Below are 19,879 nucleotides of genomic sequence, written 5' to 3' on the forward strand. Positions count from 1 at the left end.
ATTCATACAAGCCCTTACAAAAAGATATTGCTTGGACAGGGAAGACTTCAGAGAAATCCTGCAAACCAGAGTTAGACCCATGTGTGACTCCCTCTTGAGTTGTTCAAGCTCCAGCTCACACCAGCAGCAGTTTGTTACCTGGGTGCGTTCCACAAAATCTTCTCACCAGAAAGGATGGCTTTTTAAAATGGAAAGAAAGGGCACTACAAGGGGCCCCAAAGGTGAGGTTTCAATTGGAGAAAGAGGTCAGTTAGCCACTGCTCTCTGCTCACCTCCAGACAGGTTCCTCCTCATAGCACAGGCCAGCACCATGAGTGTGCAAGAGACGTGGCACAGGAGGAAGACACTGGGGCAATCAGAAGTGGGACAGAAAAGGGCTAACACCTTGTTAACTTCACCCACTGCCTATCAACATATAGCAGAGACAAAGATGTACCTCCAAGATCCACCTTGCTGGAGGGAAGTTCAGGCCAACAGGATCCCGCAGGCTCTGCCAGCAGTGGGAAAGTCCTCTGCCATGGGAGAGAGGACTGAAACACACGGCCAGTTGCCTTCCGCCACAGTCAATGTAATTAAAGCTCATTTTTTGGCAAGGGAAAAAACAGTCTCCTCATGAAAAAGGTCTCAGGTCTCTGAGCCGTAGAGAACAGTATGCAACAGCTCAGCATTACACAGCAGAGCACAGGCTAGCGAGGGGGACAGGTTCAGAGACGCTGTGGATGAAGGAAGGGGAGAAGATGGGCAAGGGCAAGAAGCTGTGATGCTAGGCTCTTCTGCAGTACGGCTGACACAAACAGGACTGACAGATCAGCTACTTCTAAAGAGAAGTGAACTAACAAACTGCAGCTAAAGGAGGTGAGCATCATGCCAAAAAGTCTGGCATTTATATGAAAATGAAGGCGTCTTGCAAGCATGGATACACAGAAAACCCAAAGTACCCTAAATCAACATACGCCAGGCCCAAATGAGCTGTTGTTAAGATAATGATACGTTTGATTTTGTCATTTAACAAATGTATTCTTTTATCCCTTTAGGCATTCAGTGGGAATACTGAGCAACAATGCCACGCATGGATGACAGAATGACTGGATGAAAGACTGGATTTTAGGATATGGAGTTGAATTCTACAGAAGATGCTTAAGTAAATTAAAATACCAGCACATAATGCAGCTACCCTAAATGCTTATAGCAAAGCAGTTACTTGCACAGAATGTTGAACTGTATAAGGCTATGCATTAGTATAGGCCCTATGCTATTTTATCTGTAACTGATATGTGTCTCAGCTTCACACAACTCCCTATTGGCTTCCCACTACCAGTTGACCAACTATTCCAGGCAAAACACCTCATGCGACTCTGCCACTTACTCCAGCTTTTATCCAAGAAAACATACCACTTACTGCAATGGGAATCTAGTTAAGAGAACATTACAGAAGGAAAAAAGGTTATAAACGAAGCAACTAATATGACTGGATTGACAGAAGAAGAAGCAAATTGACCGTTTTCGTCAACTTTAAGGACTCCACCAGTCCTATTCTACTGGATCAGAAACTCAGAAAAATTTAAAACTAGTATTAACTAGTGCTTCTCATCTGCCTAGTGATGTGGATGTTTCCTTGTGAAACCTCTCAATTAGAACTGGACAACGATCACGACTAGCGACAATGGTTGCCTCGGGGTGGCGGGCCAGGAAGAATGTCCCAACTTTTTTTTTTCTAACTGGGACATGCACTGAGTAATTGAAGTGGAAAAGGGTACTGAGAGACTTCCAATATTTTGTTGAACATTAAGTGAAGAAGAGACACTTCAAAGGCATGGCTTCTTAAGGACCATAGCCGCAGAGAACAGTTTGATCAGAAATCAATGAGCATCTGCCATGTTATATGTTTTGCTTCCGAGTCACAAGTTGAAGCATAAAAGTGGATGTTGGCACAGTTTTAATAGTGCGGAGTACATGGTGCTCCTTAGCAGTACAAGGTTCCATCTGCACACATCATTACTGGACCAGACCTACAGTTATGACCGCATATCGGAAGAGACCACTCAGACCAAATTCAATGTCAGCTCTGCTCTCCAGTATATTCTATGTTGTTTTGTAACAGTTGAAGATTTCTTCCCCCCCCCACCATTTTCACAAACTTACAAGAAAATCACATGCATTTTTAATGTATTTCAGGAGGATCTGCGCAATTCAGACAAAGCAGGCGTCATTTTATATCGTGTCAGATTCTAAGGCCTCGTAAATGACACACTATTTTTAACCACTTGCCAATTAACCCCTCTTTTTATCAACTTGAAATTGTTTCCTGAGATTGGTCTAAGCATCACATAAAAGAAGAATTCTCCATTTCAGATATAATATCAGGCTCTAAAGTTCCACAATTTTGCCACTTTTGAGATGATAGCACAGTCTCACTGTGACTAAGGACTGCGAAATCATGCTCCATGTAATTGAATCTAAAGGTCTGACAACACTGACCTTATCAAGAAATGAAACTTTTGGCTGAGGTTCAAACCATGCACGAGAAATAAGCTCTTGCTGGTTGTTTGTATACGTCATATAAAAGTGTATTTATTCATTATTAACAACTTGTAAACTGAACACACTGCAGGTCTCAAACTGCTGCCAAGTAAAGTATTGCTTAGTACAATCATTTCATTTACATCTAATTCTTGTATTATCTTTGGCAGCACAACTGAGCATCCCTTCTCATGACTGTAAGAGGGTTATCATAACGAGATAAACATTCAGACTTCATGTTAAAAAGTGAGGATAGAAGAAATGCTAGGGGCCAGATTAATTTTTTGAATGCCCATCGTGCTGCTGGCCTCAGTTGCAGCCCTAATTTAGTACAAGGCATGCAAAAAAAAAGGGTTCTAGGGAGAACCAGGCCATTGGTATTCCACTTTTGTCATGATAAGGCCAGCAGTGGCAACACATGGCCTGTACTGACAAGCCATCTCCTTTAGGATAAAACAGAATAGAAGGCTCCAAGCAAAATCCTGGGTAATATCAGCATTAGACTTTCGTAAGCATCCCAGTCAACATAAAAATCTGAAAGTTTCATAAAAATTCAGTAAGGAGCTATTGTAAATAATCGCAATTGCTCTGCAGCAGAGTGCCATTTTAGAAGAAGGAATGAACAGCCATGGGGCTTTTAAGATGATACAATTACACACCTTTCTTGTTCTTGCATACAGCTTTCAGCATGCGTTTTCCAGGTCCACATTTTCCATGGTCAGTTACACATATTCCTTCTGAAATGATCCACTCGTAACACACCGGGTCTTCACAAAGAATAGATTCAATTAAATGTGGACAACCTGCCAGGGTGCCTACCGGATCCACGATCACTTGCCTTTGTCTCATTCTAAATCCTGGATAAAGAGAAACTGAATTAACTGGACAACAGCAAAAAAAAAAAATACTTATACCAATAATCTAGTAGCAAGAGGACTGTACAGGGCACCTGGAACTGGGGGATATAAAGACAAACAAGAGCACAACACTTACAAACTGAGTTGATTGGGACAGCACTTGGCTGTGTGTGCCCACGCTCCAGGCATACAAAATCTAATAGTGTGTAAAGGATTCCAACAACACACATTTTTCACATTGCTTTTTCCCTTTCATCAACATTACATAGAAACACATATGTCCAAATATAGGAATTTGCCACTGATGCATATAGTAATGCAAGATCAAATTAAGATAAAAAGAGAGAAACAGTTAAAGAATTGAAATATAAAGGGCATCTATATTCTGCCTGAGAATCCACTAATGAAAAGACTTGTTTTGAGATACAGCAGAGCATTTTACTAAGAAATTAGTATTCTGCTTTATGAAGGTGTAAGGATTTCTGATACATAATGCATATCAGACCTCTTTGAAATGACATCCTATTAAATTGGAAGATTCAAATGTAAAGTGGAAGAAAAAGGTTACAGAAATAATGAAAGAATTGATTACATAATCTACCTCCTTTTGAATAAAACCAAAGATCATGTTGCTATATAAAATGCAGAACTAATACGCAAGTGTCTTTCAGCACGTTTTGTTATGTAAATGACACAGAATTCTAAGAAAGGCATTAAAAAATACATGGTGGTCTTTCCTACAACAGTCTGAGACAAGGGGCAAATATACAGCATTAGTGGAGGCCACATGGAAAATGCCTTGGCCAGGAAACAGAAAAGAAAATGAAAAATAAAACATTCCAGAGAATGTAACAGACCAAACTTCCACCATTCTCAGACCAGCAAAAAGAAATCATTCAAAACAGTTTAAAAATGAAATGGTTTTGCAAATCTTTATATTTAACCATATATTTTTATTATTATTTCTTTTTTCCATGGGAAAACCTCTGACCAGCTCCAATCACTTCAAAAACTTATGCTCTTTTCAGAAAAGTGTAATTTCCAAACAATAATATTAATTCCCTGACATGAACCCCAACAGTCATCTTTTCAACTCAGAGCCTTAGGAAAGGCTCTCCAATGAATCTCAAAGCGTTGCAGCAACCAACATGTACACTAATCAATTAAGAACCAGGGGGATTAAATGCTATTTGCATACTCTCCTTCCAGGAATTTAAATCAAACCCAGAACAATGAGAAAAATCTCTTGGGTCAGCCTAACTCCAAGACAGCAGGGCTGTGGGCTACACCTCAGTCCTGACACCTTCCAAGCTCACCCAAGCATTGCCCTCAAATCCAGGCATGCAGCAGGACTTCAGAGGGGGATCAGCGAGGGACAGCCTGGCACTACGGAGGTCTGAAGCTGCTATCCCAAGAAATCTTCCTTTTCTACAAGTCCAGTGCAGGATAAAAGGATCTGAATCAGGCTGAAAATCTCTTTTTTTTTTTTTTTCATCTCTCATGAATAACTGCAAAAAAGCTTTTAAAGGTCATATCCCACTCCTGTCCATACATCTAACAGCTTCATCCTATGTTAGATTAATTTAAAAAAAATACATTAAGCTCCCAATGTAGAATTTGACACCACTGCTTTTGCAATCTTATCATAATATTCCATTACTCGCTTTAGATCCTCCAACGCTGCAAGCAATTTATAAGAGCAGTTGTTACCTCTTCTTCCCTGGTGGTCCTGGCAGTTCTCGGGAAGGCAGGGGCCCCACACCGACCAGGCGGACACCACGCACTCAGACAGGCACGGCAGGTTACACAGCTGGGAGGCGGAGGGAGCAGGACCCAGGCATAGCTTCCCATCAACTGGTCTAGTAACTAAAAGAAAAAAAAAAAAAAGAGAGGAAAAAAGAAAAGCAGGGCTGTAACTTTGCCCTGACCAACACACAGAGCTCTGAAGTTTCCTGCTGGCCTTAGCACCCGAATGCACCAAAAGCCAGTACTTCTTTAGGGTCTTATCTACAGAGCAAAAAGTTAATCCTCTCTTCAGCAAGGCACGTAAAGTTTTATCTAAACTATCTATATTCAGCAGGCCAGTTAAGACTATGCTTAATGATAAACAGGTGCTTTAATAATAAATTCAGTGCTGATTTTCTACAATGCTAGAGCAACAAACTGGAATCTAATCCCCCGCATTTATGGCCAAGGAGACCTCTTTACACCAAATTGAAGAGAAAAATGTATAAGAAGGAAATCCAAAAAGCTCATGCTGCAGTTGGGAGCCAGGCAGAGGCAGGTGACAAAAGCCTGAGCACAGGGGAATCTCCCCGTACCCACCCCCTTCAGGGGCACCGTCACCTCTGGATTACAGATGCAGGAGCCAGACCTTTGAATTTTCTTCATCTACTTTCAATAAAATTGAGCAGAGCTCTTGGTTTCTTTTACACACACGTAATTCAGAAAGTGTCTTTCCTGCCTGGGAGGTGAGACGTTTATTTGAATTACCTGCACACAAGGCAAGCATGGAACTCCAAACCTCTTTATCTATGAGATGAGCCGACCCCAAACTCTGCCAAAGTACCAATTTTGTTCATACTGACAATATCTTTGGAAAGCTGATTCCCTTTGTATTTTCATTTATCATAAGAGATTTCTAGTTTCAATTAACTTCTCTTGCCTTTTTATTTGGAGCAGAGGGAGGAAGGAAAAGAAAGGGAAAGACTCTTAAATCTATCTTCTGAGTCATTATATGATATTGCGTTTCAATTACATTATGAGCTGATTTTGGCTGTCTCTTTAGATAAATCAATATCAAAGCAGTCTTTCAAAAGGCAAAGGCTTGTTTGAGTTTACTCTGCCATGGTATTACCAAGGCTTCATTAATTTTTATAGCTACTGAGTTTGCTTTATCCTCATTTTTATTTTTAATGTCTATTTTTCTTTGCTTCCACGCATGGAATTGACTTTAAAAGATTTTATAAAAATATGCCAAATATATGAGTAATCATTTCTTTTTCTGATATTCTACCACTTTCTTTAAAATTAATCATTTGAAGAAAAACACAACTTTTTTTTTTCAAAACACAAGAGTTCAGTGCTAAAAATCCCAATAAATTTTGATTTGCACATCCTGAAGCTGAGACTTAAAACCAATATCAGTGCTTATGGTTCCAGCTCATCGGAATAACAGGATTAAACAACTGATGTGATTTAATTCTAAGCTGAAAGATAATATGTTAGTAAAAAAGAACATTTTCTGAATGATTTCTGAGATACTGTAATGCCTTTGAAATGTTCATTTAGAGATTACAAAAAGGTGACATAAATTCAATTCCGCTGAACGCTAACATAAACAGAACTTTTCTAGAGACCTTGCAAGTGAAGCGACAGACAGAATGAGATAAATATTAGAGTTTTAAGGATAAGAGTATTTTTTCACCAAGAAGTCTCATGCATGGCTTAACCTGCCTTTCAGCATCAAGCGCTGCAAAACTGAATCAGTTTTGGAGAGTTCACTTGAAGAAATGAGAGGAAATAAGTTTGAGTGCATATGGTCAACCCAAGGAATAAAGTCCAGTCCTACTTTGCTCTAACCCAAGACATCGCTGTTAGCAACGGCTCTTTCTCCCTCACTGATTTTTAAATTGTTTCTATATTGCCATTTAACTATCTAAATGTGGAAGTCACTAGATAAAGCAGGCTGGTTCTCCTGCCTTGAAAACTAACCAGCTAACACCAGTGGTGCCGAGGGTATTTTAAACTGAGTTTGGGTAAAAGAAAGATAAGAAAGATTGACTACAAAAAGTTAAAGGGGCAGGTTTTTGTTGGTAGGCAGAGCCTATCAGCCATCCCAGACTCATGGAAGACTCCTTCCTATTTTGGAGAAAACCCTGCCTTCCTCTCCCTGTCAACCACTTTCCTGCTCCTCCTCCTCCCTCAGGCTGATGCCCTATTTAATTCTAGCACTGGTAACTCTTTTGCAACGTCCTACTTGTCACTAGAATAAGACTGCTTGTTTACCCACTTCCTTAAGTAATTCTATATATTCTGTAAAATGTAAATCAGAAAATACACAGACTATTCTAATCAAATACCCAAATATACTCTAGATCTGTGCCAGTTCATACTCACTCTACACTGACCACAATCCTCCAGTGAAAGTCTTCAAGAACAAGACAAGAACAATAAGAAAAAAGCTGCATTAATAAATTCACGTACAATAGCATCCTTTTCCAAAACCAGGCAGGTATAGCGAGCCACACTTTCCAGCACAATAGCCAGAGCGACTGGATGGACCAGCGGGGTCCTCTCTAAAAGAGTTTCAACCCTTCTTCAGCCATTTGATTGACAACTCTGATTTCCATCAGTTGACTTCCATCAGTTTTATTTAACAGCATGATGTGATTTTCCATTGCTATTCTTTCATACTCTATTAAATACCTTGGCAGTTTTTTGTTTGTTTGTGGTTTTTTTTATTTTTTAATGAACTATAAGGTGGGTTTTTTCTGTGAATCTTTTAAACACCAACATTCTCATGCATGCCAGCCTCCAAAAAGGCACAGATAGCCTGGCTGGGGACACCCTGTTCAGGAAAAAAACTCATATTATATGTATGATAAATGAACACAGCTGCTAGGACTGTCTTTATGTACCAGACAGCCTTCTGATTCTGCCCAGTAATTGACTTTGTAATGGCATTTTCCTACATTCATACAGAAAAAGTATTTTTTGTGTATTTATTTTCCTTGCAAAAATATTAGCCAAGTTTTGGAGGGAAGGGGAAAAGCAGAAGCCAGGGAAAAGAAAAGTGAGAGGGGGAGGCAGTATCTCTGATTCAAGTAGCCGCTTATTTATTACACTTGTTCGTACCTTTTAAAATCCCATGTTCTTCCCAATCTATAGAACAAACTTGAAAAAGCAATCAAGTACTAATCTGGGAGCCCCTGAAACATTGCACATTTCTATAGCTGTTATATTGGATCTATCCCTTATAAATGCAACCACAGCTGTTCCAAGCACCACTGTCTGCCTCAAGTTTGAATTTTACTATTTGCTGTTATTTTCAGGTTATTGCTACCAGCAGGAGATAATAAATTGGGTTCTAAAGTATCTTGTTTCCCTACATATTTTTACTGAGGTAGTGATTTGGAGGAAGAGTGGAAGAGGAAATCAGCTCTGATACGATTATTTCCATAATGTAATTTTAAGCCAATAAATAAATTATCTGTGGATATAGTCATACGGACACACACTTGGAGGCATACATCCCAAAGCTATGTTAAAAAGCATTCATGGCCAGAGAGAGAAATTTATAGGACAGCATCTTGGTTGCAGTGATTCCTTTCAAATTTAGTTTTTCATCTCCTCCGGAGGTAAATAACACTTTTTTTTCCTTGAATTCATTTCCCTTTTACAATTAAAAAACCAAATATTTATGATATTAACACCTAAATGAGACATTTCTAAATATCATTAACATATCTGGAATGCAAGTAAAGAATATCAGGACTGTCTTTTATATACTGGTGCAGCCATATTTTAGCTAATATTCAATTCCCAAGGCAAAAAATCCAGATGTTTACCATATCATATCTTTTGGCAAAACTAAGCCAAATTAATGATTGCCAGGGTACAAGAAAGGGATGGCCTATCTTTTAAAAAGTTCTTAATGCCTTTGCCAGGACTTACGAACCAAAGACACTTGGATCAATACGAAGGGAAATTACTTGAGAAAATCACAAAGGAATGAGTTCTGTTATAAAAACACCTACATGTGTATAACACAATAGGGATAAACCAGCACATTTGTAAGTAATTTCTCCAACCTGAAAGACTTGCCTTGATAGCAAAAACAAAAGATTAGACAAAGGAGAAGTGGTGAATGTAATTTAACTAGCCTGGTAACAGCGCCAACTCCAGTCCAGTGCATCCCCGCACTAAAAAGCCTACTGCACCCCATGCCTGACGGATAGGCTGCCTTTATGCTTTTAAGAAGAATCAATTAGTTTTGAAGCCACAAGGCACAAAGTTGAAGTCCCATTTTCAATTAAAATCTACTTAATAGACAAGAAACAAAGTATGAATAGAAGGCTAATCACAGCATGAAAGACTGTTAATAGCGGATTGCCAAGAGCAACAACGGTTTTAATGTATTTCAGAACAATAAAGATCCTTGCAATTTTATTAAAGTGACACAGTCTATTAGCACTCCATGGAATAAAAAGTTTCCCTCTGTCCATATCCTCTGCTGTACAACAGGATCCTGATCCCAGCTGGGATATTGTGTTGCTTCACTACAGCAGAATTTGTAGGGATTATCAACAGAAACCGCAGATCTGGCAAAAAATCAGAGTGAACACGGGGCTTCCCACCAGCAGTCACACGACTGAGCACACCAGAGGTGACAAGTCATTAAGAGTGTCCAGGAAAAACAGTGGAGGCAATAGGGATGCTGGGATGCCAGTGACGGCAATGACAGGAAAGAAAAAGGCATTCTCCAGGATGTTTGAGCCTTGTAGGCTGTTATCCGGAAAAGACCACCAGACGCTGGAAATCACTGGGACATACAATCAGAGAGGGTGAGAGACGCCACAAGGGAAACAGGGAAGAAAACCCAAAGGTGGGAATATACTTCACGAAAGTCTCATAAGAGTGTGAACTTTGCCCGTCGCTAGTTTTAGCATGCATTCTACAGGTAGCTTTAGCGTGCATTCAACAGGAATGAGCACCAAGGAGCAGAAATCTGTTCTGTGAATGCAAATCACTGCAGGAGTCCTGGTACCACAAGAAAAGCACCACTATGGATGTATTTATCATACTGGGACATGGTACAGGTGGCCCAAAGCTAAGCTAGTGACACGCTAAACTAGCTCATGGCATGGCCATGCCAGCTCAGATCCTGAAAGCAACAGAGCCGCTCCACACAGAGCTGGCCTGAGTTCACAACATAAATCAATCTTGAATGCCTCCTGATCCAGAACCAGCCCAGCCACCGTTGGCTTCGTTATCTCTCCCCAGTGTCCCAGTTCTTGGTATACCCTTCTATATACAAATCCTTTTATTTTTTCACTGACTCAACAGTACTGTTTGAACACAATGCAGCTCCCTGTCCTCACAAAAACAACAGGACAAAATTACTTGGAACAAACCATCACTGTTTTGAATAAAATTAATGCAGTTCCAGTGGTAGAAAATAATGACAAAAATACAAACACAATTAAAATCTTAGCTTTCAGAGATAAAACCCTGAACTAAAACCCAGTATTTCATTTGAACTGACCGGGCAGCATATTATTTGCTACATACCAAAGCCAGCTATATAAATAAAAGTATTTATAAAGGGATAAATATTTCATGATCATATCAAATACCTTGTTAACAAAAAAGGGCATATTTTTATAAGGCACCTTTTAGAAGGTGCACTTCTTTCACTGTCAAAGTCTTTTTATACATTATTCTCTTCATTTTACTTTAATTAGTTTCTAGACATAAAAGAATGGAAAATATTACATCTCTAAAAGACATTAGGGAAAATATTTTTCCCCTAATGGATTCAAACTAAAATTTTTGAAATACACATTTAAACACTACTGTCAAGCACCACAACAATCTGAATAAAATAATTTCCTCTCTTGCTTCTGAAGGGTTTCCCCCGAAGAAGCCAGCTGTTACATATTTATTTTTCCATTATGTGAGCTGTGTCTCATAAATTCTGCTCAGCATTTGGTGAGCTTACAGATCAATAACTCAGCATCCCAGCAATATAAATCTGATGCAGACTTGCCTGAATATATTTTACACTTCAGAGGTGTATTTCTCATCTTTTCAAGCCAGTTTGGTCATTCCAATGATAAATAACTAGCTTGGGATGAGCGGGATCCTTAGAGGGGGCATTCTTCCCCCTGAGAACATCGTTTCTGTGATTCAGGTCAGCTAAGCCCTAGGCTGGAAGCTCCTGTTGCTGTACCACAAGCCAGCTGAACAAAGCTTCTTTCACACTACTGCTGACCATCAGTTCTCTCCCCACGGTGGTCCTAGTCAACTTTTCTCATTACTAATATATTCTAACCTATTCCTTTTCGATTTCATAAACCAGACAAGGACAACAGGATTTAAACATCAAAGTCCCTAAATTCAAATTTCCATAGAATAAATCAATCTTCTCATTCCTGCAGATCCACCAGCATAAACTGGGGGGGGGGGGGAAGAGGAAAAAAAAAAGAAAAAAAAAGAAAAAAAACCCCAGTGTGCATTTAATGTAGAGCTCGTACTCCACACAGGGTTCATATTCATTCTGACAGTGCATATCCCGCACTAACTCCTACAGACAGCTTATCTCCATCAACACAGTCTTCTCCCAATAAATATGCAGGGTGGTAACAGCCATAAATGATAACAACCTGCAGAACTAACTTACTGTTTCTAAAGAGTCGGACCTGGGGGCTCACAAGACAGCTAGCAGCCCTGGGGGTGGTGGCATGTTCAAATAGGACTCTTCATTGGTATTTTTCCTCTTCCTGAAACTACTTCCATAGTTTAATGAGCAGACACCACATGTACCAATTTGAAACACTAATCCCTCAGAAGACTCACATTGGAAGATCATGATTCAGAGCAGAACAAAGAACTTGCAGGTAAAAAATGTGGCACCCTCATTAGGAAACAGAACGTACAGAGCAAAGGTGGCAAACCCACATACTTCAGAGCTAAAAAAAGACAAAGGGGCAGAAAGAAAGTGATGAGAATTAAAGGCATGAGAATAAATATAGAATAACACAAGATATGAATGAAAGGAGTCCTCAGATTCATCTCTGTACAACTCCAAAGAGACACTAATTTCTGGAAAATAAAATACACTGCCAAAACATCTCCCATATGGGAATTAAGAATTGTCTGAAAAGTTCACTCATCAGATAAGAAAGGATTAGACATTTTTGACTATCAGAACTAGGGAGAAAGCTTGATATTCTGTGGAAAACAAGTAAGGAGAAACGCCATAAAACTATCGTTTTGAGACTTGTATAAGCAGGACCTGGTGAATCCATATTGACTCCTTGCAATAGCCTGTTCCTTTACAAGCCTGGACATGACGTCCATCACCTTTCCAGGGATGGAGATGAGGCTGAGGCTGACCTGATTATCCTCCCTCTCTACTCTGCCTTAGTGAGACCACATTTGGAGTGCTGCATCCAGTTCTGGGCCCCCCCAGTTTAACAAGGACAGGGAACTGCTTGAGCAAGTCCAGCAGAGAGCTGCCAAGATGCTCAGGGGACTGGAGCATCTCCCATATGAGGAAAGGCTGAGAGACCTGGGTTTGTTCAGCCTGGAGAAGAGAAGACTGAGGGGGGGATCTCATCAATGCTTATAAATATCTAAAGGGTGGGTGTCAAGAGGACGGGACTGGACTCTTTTCAGTGGTGCCCAACGACAGGCCAAGGGGCAACAGGCACAAGCTGGAACACAGGAAGTTCCAGCTAAACATGAGGAAAAAACCCTTCCCTGTGCGGGTGCCAGAGCAGGGGCACAGGCTGCCCAGGGAGGCTGTGGGGTCCCTTCCCTGGAGACATTCACACCCCGCCTGGACGCGGCCCTGTGCCCCTGCTCTGGGTGTGCCTGCTCAAGCAGGGGGGTTGGACGGGATGATCTCCAGAGGGCCCTTCCAACCCCCACCATTCTGTGGTTTTGTGGCTTAGATGAAAGTGCAGGGGAACACTTTCACTTTCAGACCAGCTGGGGATTCTGACAGTAAAGCGGCTTGTAAGACAAAAATACATAAGTAAATACACACAAGGATGGATCAGAAAGTAACATTGGACCTGAAAAGGTACTTGAGTATTTACTGAGTCTTGAATTGTACACAGACTAAAGGAGTTTTTGCTGCTACAGCTGGTGACATACAAGTTTATAAAAAAAGCTGATATAAGATGAACCAGGTGGAATTGCATTCTAAAAATAAAGCAAAATGGGTATAGGCTGGTGAACTATAGTGGATTAAGTCAAGAAATTATGTCTGCTGACAGGTGAGGGTTGAATATCTCTCAAAGGAAAGAGGGGTATAAAAGTAATAGAGACTTCTGTAAGAAAAAGTTTTGCAGGGTAACACTAAAAGGCATCTAAGAATAACGAAGACACAACTACATCACATACCTGCTATTGAAATCCAAGATCAAATAAAAACAAATATATGGAGACAAATATGATGGAGGCACTCATTAAGCAAAAAAATTGTAAACAAAACTTTAGAACCTTGTAGAGGTATGAGAATTTGAGGTGGATTTTCAGATGGGAAAGAACAAAGGTTAAGAAGATAGGGAACTGCAATGATTTGCTGGTAAGATGGTAACAAGAGATACATTTTATTAGCCAACTTTACTATGCTAGGTAAACAATAAAGAAGATTCAAGGAAGAACAGTATTTCACAAAGGTCTTTTCAGTCCTATAATTAAAACTTAAGCAGACAGGCTCCAAAAAACATTATAAGGAAATTCTGAAAATGAGAGGTAAATTGGATCTCATTCAAACAAGTAAAAAAGAAAAAATGTCAAGATATACAAGACACAAATTTTACAGAAGAATGACAGGGCAGGCAGATCCTAGTTAGAAAGCTACAGAAAATATGGAGAGAACAGCAATTGCAGTCACTAGGGAGAGTAGGTAACTAGTTCAGAGAAGAGAGGGGAAGCTTCTGGAGGAGTTTATAAAGCATGTCATCCCCCAGACTACTGATAAACAGTTATAGTCTCTGGATACATCCAAACAGCAAAATTTAATTAGAAAACAAAAGGATACTCCCTGGCCTTCAGGAGACAAGTTAAAAAAATCCTGAGGAAGAATATTAAATGTAGGAACCTCATGAGTTTATTAACTGTTTGAACATAAACACAGACACCATTCCCAGACTCTAAGAGGAATTTTAATTCCCATATTATTGGACTTATTTATTGTGATTCAGAGGAGAGTTGTATTTCCAAGCAAGGAGAGAGATTTAATAAACTTATCATTGAATACTTTCTCCATACTGTTACTAAATGTCTTTTTTGTTGGTACATGGGATTGTTTGTTAGTGATGTTCACACAGAGTAATTAAAATTTATTGTGGGAAAACACATTTCAGATAACTTTGTATAAAAACATTCAGAAAAATCTTATCACAATTCAGAAGAGGTCACTTCTTTTCTGGAGGTATGAAGAAGAGTAACCTCCACCGTGTCTCCAGTTTGTTCCAGGCACAGGGATCAGGGAGTATCCAGAGATGAAGGACAGAAAGGGCACATTGGAGCTGTACTGTAGGTAGCTCACTTGCATATTCTATGCTACTTTTTGTGCAAAATTTGTCTTCTCCTTAGAAGCAACATCATTTCAAACATGTAGATTTGCTGCTTCCATCTCTGGATATCAAAAGAATAATGATAAACTTGAAGTATTAGATGGCCACCTCTCTGAGAAAATTAAGCATTATAAATTTAAATGTGTTAAAATTCAGTAAGATACTTAAAGAAAAAAACACAAGGATCTGTTTAAAGCTAATTATGTTAAAGTTCCGTCTAAATTAACAAAAGCCTAACAACTGAATAGAGATGTGGATTCCTTGGACAGAATAGCTAACATTAAGAATAGCACAGTCTCTCAGCTTATGTGCCTGTACATGGGCTTACCTACATACACAGAAATACAGATATCTGAATGATAAAACACTTAACACATTTACTAAGTGTTCCCTGCCAGCTTTGTCTAGACGTAAGAGTCTCAGAATGCAAGAATATTACAAAGGACTTCAAAGACTGGAAGACCTTCTGCCTCCAAATACTCATCACCCATGCTAAAAGTATGGACTTCCTCCTTAAGGCCTAAAAAATACGTAACTTCACTTGGATCAAGACAAGAATTTCTCAGTTAGGTCATCTCTTGGGGAAGAAAGATATGAAATCTTACCAATGCATTTCTGAAAGTAATACCTGTGTGAAAGTTTTCCTCTTCCAATATCTTCAAGTTGGAATTTTATAGTCAAAATATAGAAAGATTTCAGCAGACTTAACCTTCTGAATAACTGATACGTAGGGACTCAAGAACACAGGGGCTCCCTTTCTAACTATACACATTTTAATAAAAGAAGAAATAGATGGGAAGACTAAACAAATGAAAAATGGGAGAGAGATCCTTGGGGGATAAAAGAGCTTTGAGTAATATGTATGAATACATAACTGATGGTACCTGTCTCCAACTAGGATTCAATATATTTTATCCAAGAATGGCGCTGGGGAGACCATGGGACAAAATCTTCTTTCACATAAGTCATTGGGCCTAGGTCCAAACTCTTATTGGAAGTAACCAGAAGAATAACAACTGTGATGGATGGTAATATCCTATTAGACTCGCTTGTTTGATTCCTGAATGATCCCTTTAAGGACACTCAAGAGGCAAAGAAAGAAAAATTACTGTACTTTTGACAGTAGCAATTAGACTTTGTATTTGCTTATACCTAGAAGGATTAACTTCCTCATCTTCTCCCCATCACTGAAAAAATGGTACAATAAAATATGAGACGCCCCAGTGATGAATAAAAGTATTCTATCAGATCACCAGAACAGAGGCCAGAAAAGATGTCATTCCTTATTTATACAAAGAAAAAGCTGATCAGCTAGTAAATGAGACACACTGAATATTACTGGATAGGGAAGGACAACAGAGAAGGCTTTCCCTCTTTATATTTGCATGCGACTATGTTGACAGTAGATGGGGTTCTCACTTTCTAAGGACTACTACAAATCTGCACTACTGCTTTGGAACAGCAGTAGTAATTTATACCTTCTACAATTGCTCTGCATGTTTGGTTTTGTTAGTTGCCTATACGAAATTTTTTTTTATTTTAAAAATGAAAGGGTTAGAACTGTAAAAGCAAAGAAGAGGTATCCCAGTGTTGAGGGGAGAGCTTGCAATTTTTAAGTTGAACTGAACTTTGAACAAGGGGAAAACTTGCAGGTGATCACACACTGGATATACAGCACCAATGCTGCTACAAATTATGTTGGTGTAAGTGTTTCAGATGCACTCCTCTAATCTTGAGTAATTCACAATACTGAAAAAGAATAAAGAAGCATGCATGAAGTCAGCTAAAGCTCGCTGCTCATCAACTTGCCATACAGTGGCTGCACGGACCACAGAAGTGGTCAGAAGGATGAACACGGTCAAGAAATGTTACACACCTCTCATCAACGGCACTTTTCTTACTTTGAAAGTCATGTGCATCACATACTTGTGCAGAACAACAGAGGGGGGGTTGTGTTGGGAGAGCAAGGTAGTGCCAGATGTTTGGAAGAAGCAGCAACTGTGCATGGACTGAGCAGAGATTAAAATGGGTCTGGTTTTCTATAATTTCACGGTCTGTGAGGGATCCTAGGACACACTGGGCATCCAGAAAACATTTGCTTTGCCTTTGTAAGGAAATAAATCTAAGATATGATATTGTGATCTTATTATCTTACATCTCTGCTTAAAACCATATTCTGCAAGAGTACTGCACAGAGTAAATAAAACAGCCTAACATGAATTATACATCATGCGTCTGTAGCTACTCATTATTCTTCTAAAAGAAAATTAATTCACTTTCAGAGTCCAAAAACCATCTGTCTGCTCAGAAGTTGTGACAATATTATTTTTGCTTTCCCCTTCAAATCACAAGAAAGACTGTGTATCAATCTGAAGCAAAGGCTAAAGCCATATCTGGAATGGTGTGTGACATCTTTTTTTACACTTTAAACCAGGACTAAAACCACAGATAAATGGATTCAGCTACCAAGGGGCTGGGCTACTTAATATACAAGAGAGGAAGAAAACTCAACTCCAAGCAAAATTTAGCTCCTTCACCCTTTGAAGTCTCCCCATACAAGCACCCCCACAGAACTGGCATCAGCACAGCCCAGAAGGTCATGGCTCCTGGCAGTTCCTCAGGACCTTGAGGACCATGCCCTCCTGCTCCCCTCAATGCCCAGTAACACCTCCCTATGTAAGCATGGATACAATGAGGGCATTAGCTAGCTGAAGTCTACTGATGACTGCATGTTATCTTTTTCTTTTCCTCTCTCATTTCTCTTACTCAGACCTCCTTGGGCCAGACAATTCAGAATGACCCTACACACATACCTTCATTCAGTCGGTGCATCCCAAGCTCCATGGTGATTTGGACACAGTAGACCTCCCGGGTTTGTATGCCACCTCCACAAAGGCCTATGTGCTTGTGACGGCGAGGGTCCTGCTGGTCAAGGAGGAGAGACACTTGGCAAGCTGTCCATTCAGAAGTCCTCCAGGCAAACCTTGGGACATAAAAGAGACCAGGTAAAACAAGCTTTTGAGAAGACTATATGGGTGAGGAAGTGGTACTTTATTACACGACAAAATACAATTGGTTTAATCTTTGTAACAGGACTTCCCAGTTCAAAACGGGGAATGTTCTGAAACATTTTGAATGTTAAATTTACAAAGGTTAAGTATTTGTTATTTGTCTGGAGTCCTTGCGTAAAATTTTTCACACAGCACTAATCTCCAAAGCATTCCAAAACACTAAATCATCCTGACAAACCCTTTGAGCAGGGTGCAAAGAAGGAATGGAGATTAAGAGGTTCGATTAAGTGAAAAAACTAGTTTTCAAACATGTGGATCAAACCACTAAACCACCTCTCTCTGCCAAAAACTGAACACCTCACTCTGAAATGCACTTAATAGTTAAACCCTACATACGTCAATGGAGCTCTAAGCACTGGACAGCTTTTCTACAGGTGACAGCTTTATAAACGCCTAGGGCACTACCAATTTCTTCAAGGGATTGGCTAAAGTAACTCAGTTCTCTCATTTCAGTTTCCAGAAGTTGTGATACACAGCAAGCTCTAGATAAAAATATTTTCTTTCTATATTCACTTCACACCTACAGAGCATTAATGGTTTTCAGGGAATGATAACGTTCTCGTCACAGGTATGTGAATGCTGTACAGACAATTGTCACTGGTACGTACCAGCTTAAATGCCAGGAAGAAAACTAGAGGGAAAACAGTACTGTGTATCAGCAGAAAGCAAAAATTATTTCCCCATCATGTCTAAAAATGCAGAGCGTATTTCTAATACAACAGTTTTCAGAGACATAATTCATTTTGATTCACAGGTCACAGTATCAGTGGAGTAAGAGCCTGAAGTCTCTCTTCAGCTTCCCAAACACAAATCTTAGGCAATATTGTTTTTATAACCAATCTGTTCACACTTCTGCTGCTTTATTCCTTTGCTCCTCTAAATTTCATAGTTTACTTTTTCCATACAGTCTTTGTTGGTTTTGTGTAATGTAAATGATGCAAAATAATTTCCTTCTTTTATCCTCAGGATAAATGCTCTCTTCTCTTATAGCAGATCCACGGTTGTTAAAACCACATATGTTTGTTAAGCTGCTGACTGATCACTGTAAGCTCAAGAGCAATGGGGTGCCTCTGCAGAAAGCGCCTTCCACACTGCAATTTTGTGTATTCTCCATAGCAAGTACCTGTTTCTGACTACAGTGATGGCAAGGAAACACACAGCTCAAAATTATGTGAAAAATAAACACATTAGCTTGCCTGAGCACACATCAATGTTCTCTTAACTTCTTATGTTGTAAATATGGGCATAAGAATGATTTCTAGCCACAAAGCACTTATGAATTTTGTAACATGATCATGGAAAACGTTTGTGAATACTGCCAATTATTTTTAATTTACAGGTACTTTTCAGATGAGCTGTCATGCTCTCTTAAATAATATGCAGTATCATGTGCAAATTTGGATACACTCACAGGTTTTATTACCAACAGAGAAAACAATAAAGAATACAGTTTTCACATGACAAGCATGAAATACCTGAACTCCCACAACATATAAAGCACAGCCATGAATTTTTTTCTTCTAGTAGTTCCTTCAGGGAATTCCTAATCACATTTCTTGGGCCTGCAGTGTTAAATGCAACCTACCTCTTATAATAAAGGCAATGAAAAGTGCTCTTCATCAAACACCCGGTGAAGAGGATTCCTCCTCCACACCACTTCAGCACATTGTGCTCTTCAGGTCTACACTTTCAAAACTAAAAGCTTAAATATAGAACACACATCTTTCCACAGCCATGGAAACAGTTGTTTTAGGGAAGTATTTCTTAAAACAGTAATTGACTAAAGAAAAAAATGATTACCAATAACTGGCATAGGTAGTCAGCTGTGAACTCTAGATCCTAAAGACTCATTTCCAGAGGTGTGAGCACCTGCTTCTCCTATTCAGCAAGAGCTGTGGGAGTTAACAACTATCAAAATTAGGCCATCAGTGATTAAAATTATGCAAAATAACTAAATCTGAGCTAAGAGATAATTAAACTTCATCAGGTGCTGAATGTAAAAAAAAAAAATTCCCTTTAGATATTTTCACAGAGTAACTGGATCCTGTGCTACACTGCAGAGCTGTCTTCAATGAACAGCTATCAGGTGCTCCAGCCAGTGCCTGCTCTCCTGTGA

At 39.5% G+C, this 19,879-nt stretch overlaps 1 protein-coding gene across 2 annotated transcripts in view; it reads right to left on the reverse strand.

Annotated features, from left to right (window-relative positions):
* Positions 1 to 19,879, reverse strand: part of THSD7B (thrombospondin type 1 domain containing 7B) — a 284,929-nt gene that overhangs the window by 183,027 nt on the left and 82,023 nt on the right. For both annotated transcript variants that reach the window (XR_012660584.1, XM_075092835.1), the window contains exons 5-7: positions 17,506 to 17,675; positions 5,088 to 5,243; positions 3,180 to 3,377 (exon numbers count right to left, since the gene is read on the reverse strand). Coding sequence is in view for 1 of the 2 variants with exons in the window: in XM_075092835.1 (XP_074948936.1) it covers positions 3,180 to 3,377; positions 5,088 to 5,243; positions 17,506 to 17,675 (524 nt within the window). In the remaining variant the exon portion in view is untranslated. The remainder of the gene's footprint in view (positions 1 to 3,179; positions 3,378 to 5,087; positions 5,244 to 17,505; positions 17,676 to 19,879) is intronic.

This window comes from Phalacrocorax aristotelis, chromosome 5 (genome assembly GCF_949628215.1).
Source record: "Phalacrocorax aristotelis chromosome 5, bGulAri2.1, whole genome shotgun sequence".
Classification (NCBI taxonomy): Eukaryota; Metazoa; Chordata; class Aves; order Suliformes; family Phalacrocoracidae; genus Phalacrocorax; species Phalacrocorax aristotelis.